At 58.2% G+C, this 15,693-nt stretch overlaps 6 protein-coding genes across 6 annotated transcripts; 2 read left to right on the top strand and 4 right to left on the bottom strand.

Annotated features, from left to right (window-relative positions):
* Positions 1-179: 179 nt before the first annotated feature.
* BKCO1_1200001 (uncharacterized protein) lies at positions 180-4,015 on the bottom strand (the record flags this gene model as incomplete). Its single annotated transcript, XM_020270577.1, has 2 exons — positions 180-3,780; positions 3,834-4,015. The coding sequence occupies 2 exons, from the start codon at positions 4,013-4,015 to the stop codon at positions 180-182; spliced, it is 3,783 nt and encodes a 1,260-aa protein (XP_020124943.1).
* A 362-nt stretch (positions 4,016-4,377) lies between these two features.
* Positions 4,378-5,670, bottom strand: BKCO1_1200002 (glycogen synthase kinase mutation revertant; the record flags this gene model as incomplete). The annotated part of the gene is made up of 1 exon (XM_020270580.1): positions 4,378-5,670. One exon carries the CDS (start codon positions 5,668-5,670, stop codon positions 4,378-4,380), a length of 1,293 nt encoding a protein of 430 aa, XP_020124944.1.
* Positions 5,671-6,416: 746 nt separating this feature from the next.
* BKCO1_1200003 (guanine deaminase) lies at positions 6,417-7,820 on the top strand (the record flags this gene model as incomplete). Its single annotated transcript, XM_020270581.1, has 1 exon — positions 6,417-7,820. The coding sequence occupies one exon, from the start codon at positions 6,417-6,419 to the stop codon at positions 7,818-7,820; it is 1,404 nt and encodes a 467-aa protein (XP_020124945.1).
* A 1,162-nt stretch (positions 7,821-8,982) lies between these two features.
* On the bottom strand, positions 8,983-10,733 carry BKCO1_1200004 (mfs quinate transporter; the record flags this gene model as incomplete). The annotated part of the gene is made up of 3 exons (XM_020270582.1): positions 8,983-9,694; positions 9,757-10,553; positions 10,620-10,733. The coding sequence occupies 3 exons, from the start codon at positions 10,731-10,733 to the stop codon at positions 8,983-8,985; spliced, it is 1,623 nt and encodes a 540-aa protein (XP_020124946.1).
* A 1,065-nt stretch (positions 10,734-11,798) lies between these two features.
* On the top strand, positions 11,799-12,663 carry BKCO1_1200005 (short-chain dehydrogenase; the record flags this gene model as incomplete). The annotated part of the gene is made up of 2 exons (XM_020270583.1): positions 11,799-12,198; positions 12,260-12,663. 2 exons carry the CDS (start codon positions 11,799-11,801, stop codon positions 12,661-12,663), a joined length of 804 nt encoding a protein of 267 aa, XP_020124947.1.
* A 697-nt stretch (positions 12,664-13,360) lies between these two features.
* On the bottom strand, positions 13,361-15,617 carry BKCO1_1200006 (fungal specific transcription factor; the record flags this gene model as incomplete). The annotated part of the gene is made up of 3 exons (XM_020270584.1): positions 13,361-14,217; positions 14,272-15,469; positions 15,525-15,617. 3 exons carry the CDS (start codon positions 15,615-15,617, stop codon positions 13,361-13,363), a joined length of 2,148 nt encoding a protein of 715 aa, XP_020124948.1.
* Between the last annotated feature and the right edge of the window lie 76 nt (positions 15,618-15,693).

Genomic DNA, 15,693 nt, shown 5'->3' on the forward strand with positions numbered 1-15,693 from the left:
CCCGTCTTTATCTAAAATGCGCGGATAACGCCCTACCCCCTAATCGCAGGGCTGCTCCTTGATCTTTCAATACCAACCCGTCCATTCTTGGTATCTAGCGTACAGTATGAAAACTACGGAACTCATTGAGAAACGAAAAGAAAAAGGCGAAAATGCCCCACCCTAAGGTATCATCACGACTATGGCGGTTGCTGTTGCTGCTGCTGCTGCGAACGTTGTTCTGAAGCAGATCCAGCGACACTGAACGCCTTGGCAACCTCCTCCGTGACAGTGGCACTGGTGATAGGACTACCGGCCGCATCGCCACTACCCCGCCTGTCCACTGCGACCGGGCTCCTAATGAGCTCCTCAACACTCTTCCGCAAACCGACTTCCGCCGCTCCACCTAGCGGGACCGTCGTCCCAGACGGGCTCGGCAACGGCACCTCTTCCGGACGAGTTATCGAGCTTGTAGGACGGCTGCCGGTTGGAACAGCATCAGCAGCAGCCTTGCCTTTGTCCCCAGACCCTGAGCTCTTGGGCTTGTCCCTCGGACTGCTCATCACCGGGCTGAGTCCTCTGTGTCCCTCGATGAGAACCTCTGGAGGGGGCGCTTTTGCGGTCAGGAAGCTTGCGATTTCAGCAGAGCTCGTGCCTGCTTCGGAGCGCTCTTCGCCGTTCATCGTGGCCTGATCCGAGGGAGGAGCGCTGGTGGGCGCCGTCGTCTTCTTCCGGGCCTTGCCCGGTGGCGCAGGGGAGAGAAAGCGCTGGAAGTAGCCTCGGTTGTCCTGCGCCTCGTCGTCCATGTCGTCCGAATCATCCTCGGTGCCTTCGAAGTACGTGTCGTCCCAGAGCGAGCTGTCCTCTCGACGCAGAGTCTTGCCACTGTGGTGAGACGAATGCAAGTGATCCTGAGGATATTGAGTGGAACTACCAGCGCCTTCGCTGGCGATGCTGTCTTCACGCAACGGAGCAAGCTCGTCAGCAGCTTCGCGCATCTCCGAAGGGGAGCGCGGTGGAGGCGTCTTGGAGCTTTGGCCCTCCACCTCCTCCCCGTCTGCAGTGATGGCAGAGTTTGGTCGTTGTGCTCGGTCAATGGCAGGCTCTTTTTCGTCCCGCGTCCGTGCAGCGTAAGTGTCTGCAAAATGGGTGTCACACATATGCTTGATGACTGGCCATCCATATGCATTGGCAAACATCCGCCGTACAACAATATTGTTGTGAGCATCAGGCTCCAATCGTACGAGCACCTTCCGCCATGAGAGATCCTTGTGGTAGGAACGTGCGATCTTCTCTTCCACCCGCATCCCACTGCCCGATTCGGTCGAGTCACTTGTCGAGACACTGGTGATGCTGTGATCTGAGGAGAAAGATCGCGCTAGACCCTTGGGTCTCTTCACCGGTGGAGCGGGAATGTCTTCTGGATGATAGACACGATCGTGGAAAATGGTCCGAGAGCGAGTGGACGGATCAGTTATCCAGTCAGTCGGTGGGATCGGAGGGTTGAGAATATCACCAGCCGACTCGAAGATGGTGGTTTTCGGAGGAGCAAGGCTATTGTTTATCGTGGAATCCCCCCTGGATGCGAGTGGTCGTCCATGTGGAGGAGGAGATCGCTCCGTTGTGTCCGAAGGTGGGCTCGATTCCGGTGTCTGCTGTATTGTCTGGCTTCTCTTGAACATCTTCTTATCCTTCGGAGTCGTAGTTGCGCCTTTGAGATAGCTTATGAATCCACTGAAAGGATTCGATGCGCCCGGACTCTTGTTCGACGAAGTACCAGGTGCACTTGTTTTACGAGGAGATGTAGGTGAAGTTGCTTCTTGCACAGCTTGCATCTGCTGTTCGGACAAGAACTGGTTTGCCTGCGGTTCGCCGGTAGTAGATGCCGTCTGGTCTTGGTTGACAGCATCTTCAGCAGGTTGCGGCACAGCCGCATCATTGTTACCCCCACCAACCGGAGTGCTGGTTCCGCTGTTGTCTTCTTCTCGATCGAATGCCAGTCTCGACGGATTTGGGGACGAATTCTGACCAGTCAACTCGGCAAAACCCCAGCTTGCCAATGTGCCAACCAGGCCGTTTTCCCTTCTAGCCTTATCCACCCTGCCAAGACCCTTCCAGTCCAGGAAGAGCAGGCAGCTAGTCCGGAGTGGCACTATTCCGTCATTCACAACATTGGAGTAAACGGTGCGGTTTCGGAACATCCTCAGAACCTGGTGCGCGGGACCGGTAGGGAGAATGCGCAACAAAGGTTTTGCGCCAGGATCCTCCGGCTTCGGCTCCTTCTGGGCCGTGCCAAAACCACTGACCATGGCTGCCCAGCTACCTCGTGCAATGGTTGGAGCCCTCCAGGTGAGACCCAAGTCTTGTCCCGTGCGGCCAACAAGACCAAAGTCGAGCGCGAATTTGACATACATTGGATTCTCATTGCTCAGTCCTAGCAGCGGCGAAGCCATACAGATGAAGTTGACAGGCTTGATGTTTTGGAAGAATTCGGGAGAATGTTTGTGTATATATGCTATAGCATAGGTCTGCACGAGGCCTCCAAGTGAGTGTCCCACGAAGCTGATACTCGTGAACTTGTAAGCCCGGCCTTCGTGCTTGGAATGATGGGGTGGATGCTGTACGGTGCTCCCGGAGTGCGCAGGTATGGCATCGTCAGCTGGAGGCTTCGAAAATGTGGTGGACATCTTCTTCTTCATACTCTTTTTCACAGGAAGAAAAGGCTGATCTGGGTACGTTAGACCCAGGACGTATTTGGCAAGCCTCTTACCCAGATACTGAATGCCCCGCTCAGTGCGAACAGCATTGCCAGCAAAGCCTCGGACAACGACTTGTTCCTCGTCAGGATCATCATCTTCAGCGCTTTCCTCGGGGAGATCGTCCTGGCCTCCGGAAAGAGGAGCAGTCGAGCTGTCTTGCAGATCTCCTCCATCGGCCTGGCTTCCAGGGGTTGGTGCTGCTTTGGATGAATCGCCTTTGCGAGCCGCTCTCCTCCGCTTACGCGCCTCTTCCCTTGCTTGTTTCGCGGCGGCATCGATGCTCTCTTTCAGGTAGAGCATGTCCGCACCGAGGTTGCTGTGCAAACCATGGGTGACAATGACGATGTGGACGTTTTGCCGCCGCTCGACCTTGTTTGCGTCCTTCGGATGGATGTCCCTCCCGTCCCTCGATGTCCGAGGCTTGTCGCCGTCGGCCTCCCATTCCGGCAGTGCCGGCTTGTCCCACAGACTGGTAGTGTCATCGACAACCAAACGGATGGCTCTAGAATAGACGCCCTTCGGCTGGGCCGGATGACGCCCCTCGTGTCTCTTGCCCTGTTGGTGATCCTCCACTTGACCCGGGCCGCCTTGGCCTTGTCCTGCAACCGCCGCAAATCCATAGTCCAGACTCCTCTCGTCCCGGCCCACCAGCAGTTCGAAGTTCACAGACGCACTGTTGGAGAAGAGAATCTGCGAGGTGATCTCTATGATCCAGGTGACGCTCCGGGCCTCGCCATCGGCGCCGCGCTTCACGCTAGTCTTGCCGCCAGACTCACGGATGTGCTCGGGCACGAGCAAGCGCGAGCCCCAGGAGCCGCCGGCCTTGAGGTTGGGCTCAAAATCCGGAATGCCATCTTTCTTCGGGTTCTCGACCTTGTGGTTCGGATTGAAGGTCGAGGGGTATGCGGCGACGTGGAGAGTGTAAGGGCCGTGGAGATAGGCGGCGCGCAGCGGGATTGCGGACGAGTTCTTTATCTTGAGGTGGAGGTGGGTTGGGCTCGGGAGGATGCGGTCGTTCGCTGGGGTATAGGTGAGGGTGTAGCTGCGCGGGGCGGTTAGTGACGGGCGAGGAAAGGGTCTGGGGACAGGGCGCACCGGACGATCTCGCCGACCTTGACGCTGCCCGCCTGGTGGACGAGCAACATGCTGCGCGCGGTGCGCTCGTGGAGCAGCTTCTCCCTCCTCGTCGGCGTCCACTGGAGGAAGGGTGAGGCTTGTTGGGAGGTGTTGCGGTCGGGGACCTGGGCAAGCTGGTAGGCTCGGGGTTGGAGCAGCATTCACAATTAAAGCACCGAAGGATCGTCGAAAATGTGGGCTGCGGCTTGGGTGGCGGTCGGACGCTGATGATAGCCAGCACATCAGCCGTAGCATCATCGAATCGCGGGGCTGTTCCCGGTGAACGGGAGCGGATGCGCGCGGGGCCCTGGGGTTCACAGGCCTCAGTCGTCAGCAGCCGCAACTCCCTATAGAGTGAGGGCTCAGGCTGTCGTGCGGTTGTCGCCGCCGCCGTCACGCGCTCCGTGTGCCCTATGCTTAATTGCGTCACCACGCGCGTGCGCGCGATTCAGCGCGTCGCCCTGCAGAGCTTGTCTGAACCAAGCATCAATTCGTGCGTTGTCGTCAACACTACCGTACCTACTCAGCGCAGGCACGCAAGCTCTACGACCTGCTCCTGTTCACTTTGCACCCTGCGCGCTTCCACCCATCCTCCCTTCTCGACCAGCACAATCTTGCCGTCTACGCACACTCGTCGCCATCGGTCCTCGTCTTCGAGAAAGTCAATGCGGACGCCTTCGATGTCCTCGTAGTGGACTTCAGCTTGGTCCACGTGCTTCCCTTCCTGGTACGCCAGCCCCATCACGCGCATGACTTCGTCGCTCGGCATGGGCCCGAGGTGAATGAGGGCTAGACGGCCATCCAGCGGCCGCGTGTGCGGCGAGATGTTGAACGTCTTCTCCAGGTTCGACACTAGGGTCGCAAGCACATAAGCGTGCTCTTCTCGGTCGACTGCCTCCCAGCTGGCCTGTCCGTCCTTGTTGCGCAGCCGAGATAGCTTTGCGCGGTATCTGTGAGGCTCAGAACCGCCGGCTGGATACAGCGCTTCTTTAGCAGCCATCTTGAACCTCTCCACGCCGTACTTGCGATACTCAGCTGTGTCGCTGTCGGCCACCAGACCTGCATGCATGGCCCAGCTGCACACCACAGCGCCGTACATGACAGGCCTGGGGTCTTCGCTCGTACTCTGCGGCAGTTCTTCCTTCTTGCTGCCCTCTTCGACCAGGAGCCTGGCGCCAGGCGAGAAGTGAACTTTGAGCAAGGGCAGCTTCACCGGCGATCCACGCGCAACTGTAGCTAGACCCATCGTGTTGTCGGCCGTGATGCCTGAAGAGTGGGCGAGCGCATTGCCTGTGCCCATGGGGATTAGCGCAACGGATGGCGCAACGAACGACGTGCTTCTTGGGCCAGAAAGCAGCCCGTTCACAACATCAACGACACCCCCATCGCCCGACAGTAGTATTATCCGTTGCTGTGCGCCCTTGTTCGCCTGGGGCAGGAATACATCGCGGGTGAGCTCCAAGACAGTTGTCGCAGATACGGTACGATGGACGGTGTAATCGACGCTCTGTTGCAGGCCGATGGCGTCGAGGAGGGGCTTGAGGCTCTTCTGGTAGAAGCTCTCGGCGAGGCAGCTGCCAGACAATACGGAAACGACGACGTGGACGTGGACGTCTTTCGGCGGTTGAATGAGGTAGCGGTCACCAAGGCCGCTCGGCAGGGACTCGGCAGGCGATGCCCTGAACGTGGCAGTTTCGGAGTCTGGTTCTACATAGAGGACTTGGAAGCCGTGGGCAGCTTTCACGTAGCCGATGAGGTTTGCGGGGGGGATCTGGTCGATCGGCTGGGGATTATCGTTCGATTGCGGAGAGGCCATGGTTGTGGGGGCCAAAGGGGAAGTGGTGGGAGAGTCGAAGTGTCATGCTGAGGTTGGGTGTGAGGGCGGTGCTCGGGTGGCTGCGCAATTGCAGAAGGCAGCACCGCGAAGGTGTAATCGGCGCCTTATCGCCGCCGCCCGCCCGGCCATGGCGGGGTAGTACACCAGGACCCTTTGTCCATCATCCACCGCATGGCCCTTGTTCTTCCATCAATGACGACGAGCCTCTCCAACCATGAGCCTGCTGGACGACTTCCCGCTCCTGCAGCCCAGCTGCTGCCCACTGTTTAGGCACTGTGAGCCGTCTCGGAGCCGCAGGCCAGGGCAAGCCGGAGCCGACCCGCGTCTATGCGAGCAGCCTGTTCGCGCCATTCACGCTGTGCGCCCTGGCTGACGGCTCGGAAAACTGAGGTAACTTTGCAAAGCCTAATCTTCAGACGCCGAGGCGCATAGGTACGAGCCGCGCGGGCCGGCGGCGCTCTGCCGCTGATAGACGGAGAACGACGGAGAGCGGAGGTGGCCGTAGACTGCCCAGCCGTGGCCCGCGCCCCGCTGCTGTCCTCCGCCATCAACAGGGGCCCCAGACTTCAGATAACCTGCCTATAAAGGCCAGACCCCTAACTCGCTGCTGCGCTCCTGGACCTTTGACTGGTCGTGCCTCTTTCCGTCTACCTCCTCATCCGCCGTTGTCCTGCACCTGCTTTTGCTTCTTTTTGCCCCCTTGTGTTCTTCGTACTCCTTTCAACATGGGCGAATTGCCTGTCTCCCCAACCCTCCTGAGGAAGACCATCTACTTTGGCGCTTTCGTACATTCAAAGTCGTTGCAGGAGCTCGATGTTTGCGAAAAGGGGGCCATCGGCGTGGACGAAGGCGGAAAAATTGCCTTCGTCGAGCGCGGCGTCGAGGACTTGGACCTCATCTTCAAGCAGTACCAAACCTGGGGGGCGGCCACGATCGTCAGAGTCAAAGACCATGGCTTCTTCTTCCCGGGGTTTGTAGACACTCACATCCACGCCCCCCAGTATGGAAACGCCGGAATTGTCAGCAAGTCAACCCTGCTTGACTGGCTGAACACCTACACCTTTCCCATGGAGGCCTCGCTCTCCGACCTGGCAAAAGCTCGGCGCATCTACGCCCGCTGCATTTCGCGCACCTTGGCCCACGGTACAACAACCGCCGCGTACTATGCAACAATAGACGTAGCCGCCACCAACTTGCTTGCCGACCTCTGCCTGGAGAAAGGGCAACGTGCCTTCATCGGCCGCGTCTGCATGGACTCGGACCTCAGTCCGGAATGGTATCGGGATGAGAGTTCCGCAGACACGATCAGAAAGAGCAAGGAAGTGGTCGATTACGTGAAGAAAGTCGACGGCGGGAAGGGTATTGTCGCCCCCATCATCACTCCGCGCTTCGCGCCCAGCTGCCACCATGACACCATGAGCGAGCTGGCAAAAATCCAAAGAGACAATGATATCTTGGCGCAGACCCATATCTCGGAGAATATAGGCGAGATCCAACTGGTGAAGGACCTCTTTCCGAAGTCCCATCATTATGCCGACGTCTACGACAAAGCCGGTCTTCTGAATTCGAAGATGATCCTTGCTCATGCCGTTCACTTGACCGAGGCCGAGAAGACTTTGATCAAGCAGCGCGACGCAAAGATATCACACTGTCCGGTTTCCAACTCGGCCTTGACTTCCGGAGCTGCCCCTGTCCGCGACTTGCTGGACCGCGGCATCACCATGGGCTTGGGCACCGATGTCAGCGGCGGATATAGCCCGAGCATTCTTGAGGTTGTTCGCCAGACGATCCTGGTCTCCCGGCACCGGTCTTTCGAAGACGGCGAGGCCGCCAAGCTGGCAACGGAAGAAGCGCTGTACCTTGCCACCCGCGGCGGCGCCAAAGTCGTGGGCTTGGAGGACCGCATCGGAGCCTTTGAAGTGGGAATGGATTGGGACGCGCAACTAATCAGCCTCGCCGCTGTCCCGGCAGATGGAGAGCAGGAGCTGGACACGCCGGTGGATATATATGGTTGGGAAAGTTGGGAGGACCGCATTGGCAAATGGACCTACAACGGCGACGACCGGAACACCGCTGCAGTCTGGGTGAAAGGAAGACTCGTTCATCAGCGCAAGAGCTACGGATTATGAGGAGACTGGGAAAGGCGATTCAAACTAGCTGATGCGGCGTCGGAGTAGAGCCGATATCTGTCGCACGACCGAACCCACGGACCTCTCAGATGCAGAAAAAAATCCCAACCACCAAGATCCACCTTCTCCCTTACGCTTCAGCACTTCTGCCTGGTTGTCATCCCCTTTCAAGAAGCATCCCACTGCACATAACGACAACAAGGTGGTTGCTGCTTATCAATCACACGGTGAGGTGGCCGAGTTGGTTATGGCGCCAGGTTAAGGTTTATCTTAACAACAATTCCTGGTGGGGCAACCCGCGCGAGTTCGAGTCTCGTCCTCATCATCATCTCTTTTTGCCCTGATGCAGGGGATCCCTCTGTTTTGGAGGCATTGGATAGAGAATGTCTCTTAGTAGTATAGACATATTCCTTAGACACGACGGATATATTTCCTACCCGGGCAATTCCGGATATAGGAAGAACTTCTTTCTACGTTAAATTTTTTTTTGGCTGCTGGTAGTCCATTATAAGACACTCTGAGTCTCATTCATATCTGGTAGGGGTAGAGTGGTTGTTGCGGTTGTGGTGCGTGAGGACTGATGGCAGAGTTTTTTTCCTTTCGCTTCATGTATCCAAACCTCAACACTCAACTCCACGTACGACCATAGGTCGCAGAATATAGGGCTTCCCGTCCGCTCAGCCGTACTCAAGCTGCGAACCGGCCAATTAGTACTCAAGTGGGTGACCATTGGGGAATCCTGGCTGTTGTACGTTTTGCATTTTGCATACCGACTTTTTCCCTCCCTGAGCTAACGTCGGCCTCTTTCCGTTTTCGGCTGGGACGACTGCACTCTAGAGCTACCGAATAAACCCCGGGACCAATGCGGTGTGCCTAGACAATGATGCTTTTTGCTTTTGTAGATGTACGCCACGACGATTTTAAGGGTGGAATGGAATGAAGAGAATGGTGACAAACGAATGGCTGCAGAGCGACGACGAGCAGTTGTACGTGTCACGGCCCAACCCCCTCGCAACCTGCTGTACCCATTGACTTGTGACCTTCTCACGAGACGCGTTTGAAAGGTGGAAACATGATCATCATTTCTATCTAGTCTAGCAAGTCTCATGAAGGTCCGTTTTGGTCCCCTGATCATTATAACGCGCAAAAACCGAAATTGCATCTAAACCTTCTCAACGAACTCCCGCCCTTGCTTGTCTTCATCCGCCCTCTCGAGACCCACAGCGGTGATGCCAGCCTCGTGTGCGGTTTCGTAGCGCTTGCGGGCGTTGTGTGCCAACAGAGGTGCGCCCTCGCCGAACATGAGGTCCATGTCCTCGAGCGCCACCCCTTTCGTCTCGGGCACGAAGAGGTAGGCAAAGACGAAGGCGAGGACTGTGCAGGCGCCGAAGAACAGGAAGGTGCCGTAGGTGATGTTGGCGACCATGTACGGCAGGCTGTAGACGACGACGAATTGGGACAGCCACTGGGTGCACACGGACAACATCATACTCGCGGTACGCACGCGCGTCGGCATGATCTCTGAGCAAACGACCCAGGGGATCCCGTTCCAGCTGAAGCCGTAGAAGATTGCGTAGACGTAGATCATGGCGAGGGCGGCGTTGGCGCCCGAGTCGCGTGGGACCGAGTCGGAGGTGAAGGACCCGGACATTTTCGAGTACCCAGCCAGATAGAACATGGCCACACCGGCGCCAACCGCACCGACGAGCAGCGCCGGACGTCTTCCGATGCGATCAACGCAGAAGAGCATGAAGATCAGGGTGGTGACCATCTTGACGATGCCATAGACGCCAGTGGCCAGCAGATTGACCGATGTCCCACTGTAGCCCAACGACTCCAGGATCGTTGGCGAATAGTAGTTGATGGCGTTGATTCTGAAAGCGGACCAGACGTCAGTCTGTTTTGTTTTGTGTGCGGAGCTGGCATGTGGACTTACCCGGTGAGGTTCTGGCAAAGCATCATGATCATGCCGAGGGCGGCGCGGTTGCGGACGCCAGACTGGGCCAGTTCGCGGAAGATGGCCAGCACGCTCCTGTTGCCGCCGGTGGATTCGATCTCGTGGTTGACGGCGGTCTGGAAATCGGCAAGCTCGGACAGGACGTAGTCGTCGTCCTGGGGCAGGTTCCGGATCCAGGCCAGGGCGGTAAGCGCCTTCTCGGAGCGGCCCCTGGACACCAGCCAGCGCGGCGACTCGGGCACCCACGGCATGGAGAGCAGGAGGAAGCCGGCGGGCACGAACTGGATGCCGACGGGGATGCGCCATTGGGTGTCAGTGTCGCCCGAGATGTTTTGCTGCACGCCGTAGTTGACCCAGAAGCCGAAGACCAGGGCAACCTGCAGCATGATCTCGAACATGCCGACCAGCCGGCCGCGGATGGCGGCGGGGGCGCACTCGGAGATGTAGATGGGGATGATCATGGAGCTGGCGCCCACGCCCAGGCCGGTCAGCACGCGGCCGCCGTACAGGGCGCCGAGGATGCCCACCATCTGCAGGACGACGCCGACGGTGAAGACCAGGCCGGACACCAGGATGACCATCTTGCGGCCGAAGGACTCGGCGATGAAGAAGGCGCCAATGGCGCCGAAGAAGGCGCCGGCCTGGAAGGTGGACACGATGTTGGAGTCCAGCGACGTCGACGACGCTTCGTCGGCCAGGCCGTAGGCGGCCTTGAAGGACGGCAGCTCGAGGGTGCCCCCGATGAAGGCACTGTCGTAGCCGTACATGGCCGAGGCCTGGGGCGCCGCGTCAGTGGCCAGCTGCGTTCGAATGGGGGGGGAGGAGCAGCAGTGATCTCTTACCCATGCTGCCGAGATGGCGACGAGATAGATGCGCCATCCGTAGATTTGGCGGGGCGCGGCAGTGCCCGTGTCCTCCTTGACGGCGAAGGGGTTGTTGGAGAGCGGGTTCTTCATCTTCACAGCCGGTCCCCGGATGCGTGTTGAAAATTTTACGGCTGCAGAGGTGCGGGAGCAAGGGTCAGGTCTGTGCCGGCTCTTTTGGGGGGGAGACGCGAGACGGGAGACGGGAGAGGTCGAGTTGAGGGTGGAGGAAAGTGCAAGACGAAACGACGGCGTGTATTTGGGAACCAAGCTTTTGGGCTGTGGCAAGCAAGCCATCGAAAATGCTTGTGGACGGCAGTCGCGATGACTCGGCCGATGCTCCACCGTCACGGTGGATCCCTCCACACAGTGGGAAGCGGAGACGGCGGGGGGAGAAGCATTTTGCCAACTGCGTTGGCCTCAACAAAGCGCCGCGTGCAGTCGCATCCGCCAGCAAGAGGCCAGTCCGACGTCCATCAATTCGTCAGCACGGGGGACCGAGATGGGTGGTGGTGTCGCGCGTGCGGCCGTGGCCCACAGCGGCGGCTTCCCGCGCATGGAAAAAGGATTACCATTTGGCCTGATCGGTGCGGATTACGTAGCGGGCGTCCGCACTGGGGCAGTGTGCCGAGACGGCCGCGCCTGCTTGGGACTCACTGGCGGCCGTGCTGGTCGTGCTGGCCGTGCTGGCCGTGCTGGCCGTGCTGGCCGTGCTGGCCGGGCGTGCTGGCTGGAAAAGAATCTGCCGGCCTCTGATTTGCCGAAGCGTACGTCACCCTGGAGAGATTTCACCCGCAGGGCCTCGTTCGCTCCCGAGATGGCGGGGTCTCCACGATCACGCCCGAGCAGAGCGTCGGGGATGATTAAATAGCCATAGCCGCCCATCCGTCTCGATTCATGGCTTACCCGGCAGCACGCCCAACGCCGTAACAACACCGCAGCTCCTTCCGGCTCCCCCGGCCTCTCGATCGTCTCGCAGGTTGGTTGCAGTCCCCTCCAGTCAAGATCTACCGCCATGTTCTCACCCTTCGGATCTGCGCGACTGGCCCACTCTGCCGAGCCCTGCGTCAGCCGGAACATCTTTGCAGCATGTAGCCACTTAACGTGATAACGACAAAGGCTTTTTCCAGATTGCCACACTCCGAGCCTTGCGCAATCATGTTGAGAATCCCGGTTCCCATCCAGGACCGACTGTCCAACAACGTCTCCGTCATCACTGGCGGCGGCGGTGCCATCGGATTGTCCACTGCCATCCGCTTCATCCACGAGCGTGCACGTGTGGCGCTGGTCGACGTCAGCCCCGAAGCCCTGGTCGCTGCAAAAGAGCGCATTGCGGCGGCGTTGCCTCCAGCCGCGCAGCTCGACCATCGACTCCTGGTCCTGCAAGCGGACGTCACCTGTGAAGCAGACGTTGAGAGGTGTTTCGGCCAAGTATTGCAAAAATGGGGGCGCGTCGACTGCGCTTTTCTCAATGTGGGCATTAGCTACGCAAGCAAGAGTCTCCTCGACACATCAGAAGACGATTACGATCGCATCATGCACGTCAATGTCAAGTCTGGTGCGCCGCACGCCTTTTCGAACATCGGATGTAGAGCAATGCTGATGGCTTTGGTTTGAAGCGTTCCTCACCCTCAAGCATGCAGCAGCAGCAATGAAAGCCCAGGCCCCTGCCGGAGGTAGCATTGTCCTCACCTCGTCCATTGCGGGCCTGCGCGCTACCCCGGGCCTATCCCTGTATTCGACGAGCAAGTTTGCATTACGCGGCCTCGGCCAGACTGCCGCTGCGGAGCTCGGCCAATATGGAATCCGCGTCAACACAATCCATCCGAGCGGCGTCGATACACCCATGTTCCGCCTGGCTTGGACCGAAGAGAAGATCGAGGAGCTGAAAAACGCTGTTCCTTTGGGGAGAGTGGCCCAAGTCGATGATGTTGCCGGTGTGGTGAGCTGGTTGGCCAGCGACGATGCAAGCTTCATCAATGGAGCAATCATCAAAGTCGACGGCGGTGCTGTATCATTCTGAGAGAAGTCTTGTCCAAAAGCACAAGCAAAACTGCAAAGTAAACGGGATCGGCTCTCTCTTGCCTTCAACTTTGTGTATGTAACCATCTTGCACATCAGGCGCACCAGGTGCTCCACAGGACATCCAATAGCAGGTCACGTACGTAAAATGGCCAAACATTGGAAACAGGCCGCGACGAACGTGCCGGCCCCTTCCTCTCCAGCCTGCACCCGCCATCAGCTTTCGAGAAGTCGCGCGATGCCATCACCTTCACTCATCTAGGGAGCTCATGGCTGCCTTGGGAGTCACCCAGGATGTCAATTAGTCGTCCTGCTGCAACACATGTCCGACCGTGTTCTTTATGATTACATAAATCTTGTGCATCATTGAAGCATGCATACAAGGGTGCAGACTACAAATCCCTCAAAATACTGAAGTATCCGTCTGGGGTTGTGCGTTGCAACCGCAGCATCTTTGCCTTCCCCACCCGAATACGTCGCAAGGCTACTCTACTAGCTACTTGAAGCGGTAATCAGACGCTGGTATACAACGACTGAACCTGGATCCGCGTCTTGATGTCTACTTCCATTACTCATGCATCACGCCGTTGTTTCCGACTTTTATCAGGCCTTGCCTCTATCTTCCACAGAACTCACTTTCCCCAGTCATATCTTAAAAAAATGATCCAAACGAAGGACCACCATCCATCCATCGCCCTTCAACCGGAAAACTCTTCCAAGTCCCAATTAAACCCCCTCAGCAGCTCATTCGACAAATCCGCTCCACTGCTTCCCAACAGCGTGTCCATATTCTCAAACGCATTGTCGAAATTCAGCCAATCGGGCGATTCGTTACTGTTGAAGTCGGCGGCGGTGGACGCCGTGGTCGCTGTCGTCATCCGGGTTTGCTCCGATCGTTCGCTACTCACCGCATGCTGCGGCTGGCCTCCCGCCATCATCTGTGGCACGGCGGACGACATGTTGTTCAGCAAGTTGCGGACCGTCGAAGATGTCGGCGATTGCGCCTCATCTCCTCTTTCCTTGGCGGTAGTAGGAGCGGTCGTATTCCCGTTCGAAACGTCGTCGGAGCTCGGAGTGACGGGCTGCTCGCTGCGGAAAGCGCTGCTCGGTTTGATTCTGGCGAGAGGGTTTGTTGTCGTTTCGTCGGCCGCTGCCCCCACTGCCAGGATGCCGTTGTTGCGCTGCTCCGCCTTCTCCGCCTTGCTCAACGCTGCGGCGCCCAAGTCCGCCATGCAGCCGGCGCACCACCACGTCGCGCGGAGCTTGTTGAGCAGGCTGCAGCAGGTTTTGAGGTCCTCTTTTGCACGGTTCTTGTGGCCCTGGAGTTTGCTCCGGCGATACTGTCTGTAGGCGACCGACATGGCCAATGCCAGCGTGTACGGGACCATAGGTAGCGGAGGGAGGTCGTCGGGGAATTCGTGGCTAAGAATCGATATCACCCGCACGGCCGAAAGGCTTTGCCGGACAAACGATGGAGTGGAACGGACGGGGTCTGTGATCGAACGAGATTTGTGGGATAGCATAGCCACAGCGTGATAGAACAGCTCCAGCGCGGCTGCTGGGCATCAGCATCGCAGTCATGGAAGGAACAGGTCTTGCTCCGACTCACCAACTATGGGCCCTCGTAACTTGTCTCCTCCATCACCGATGATGTCCTCAAACCCAGGGAAATCATTTTCCAATCCAGTCACGCGACTGTCGCACCCAGGTCTGTACAGCTCGATGACCCTGTCGAGTATGCCAGCGAGTTGAAGCCAGATACCAAAGGGCGTCCGTCGTTGTTCGGGTCTTGCGGTCCAGTTTTCTAATTGGTTGTCACGCTCGTTCATGTACTGCGGTCTGCCGTTCATGCTGGCGTTGAGTTTATCAAGGCTCCAGAGACACCAGAAGATCTTTTCGGTGGATTCGCCTTTGGGGACGTTCCGTTGACGGCCAAACTGCAAGCCGATCGTGTGCGCGTGGTGAATGGCCTGTACCAAGTGCATGGACGCTCGGTCAGCTCCGTCAACCCCTTCACTGTAAAGCGACATCAACGTCAGAATCTGAATCAGCGTTATTCGATCCTCTTCAAGATTGGCATTGAGACCAGCAAGGAGAGCGGCGTATAACTGTCTGGCATATTCTCTGGGCTCGAGAAGATAACTTGGGTCACTGGAAAGATACAAGTGGCTACGCGCGCATTCGTGGCGCGATGCCACGAGGGATATTGCTTGCAGCAACATGGTAGACTGCTCTCCAGCGGATCTACGTGTGTAGAAGTGCCGTTGGTCGACGAGAGGGAGCAAGGGATGAACGTATTCGAAATAGATACCGAGCAGGAAGTCCACGTGACGTTGGGGCGGGACGACGTTGACACCAACGGCGTCCAAGTAGGCCCGTAAAGCCTTGTCCAGCCGCGATGCGCCACTCTCGGATGAGGCGCGACCGGCGTCGGCACCGTCTTCTGAATGATCACGTGCAGAGGGCGATGGCTCGGGCTCGTCGTCTGGAGTGGCCGGGACCCACCCCCCACACTTGCTGCCCTGCTCACGGATGTGACCGCGCAATACGGCCTCTGGCGAGGCATAGCCGATGAAGCGAGAGCCGGGAGCAAGACGAGCATCGTCCGGGCCGAGAAGCCTTGCCGCATGGTCCGGCTCAGGAAAGCCAGGCGCAGGCGCATCGTAAGAGCCTGCGGCCGAAGTTGGGGCGGCATTTGCGCGCTGCGCACCGGGAGGAACTGGCTGAGCAGGAAAAGAGTTGGAGGCCGACGAGGAATCAGGATGGAGCGCAGGTTCCTCCACGTCGAAGGTGTGCACACAACGCTTCTACAGCAACATCAGCAACGGAGGTGGGGGGCTCTCGCGCCGGCTGCAGACTCACGCGGCGCTTTTTACAGGAGTCGCATGCCTTGTGCACGCGCTTGCGTTTGCGGAAGAACTCGTTATTGGCGGCGAAGGTGATCATGGTCGACATGTCGGCGGTCGGGGGCCCGGACGCCCCAGCGCAGCGTCCTCAGATCCTAGCTCTTTCTGTAAAACCCGCCAGATAG

This window comes from Diplodia corticola (assembly GCF_001883845.1).
Source record: "Diplodia corticola strain CBS 112549 chromosome Unknown scaffold120, whole genome shotgun sequence".
Taxonomy (NCBI): Eukaryota; Fungi; Ascomycota; class Dothideomycetes; order Botryosphaeriales; family Botryosphaeriaceae; genus Diplodia; species Diplodia corticola.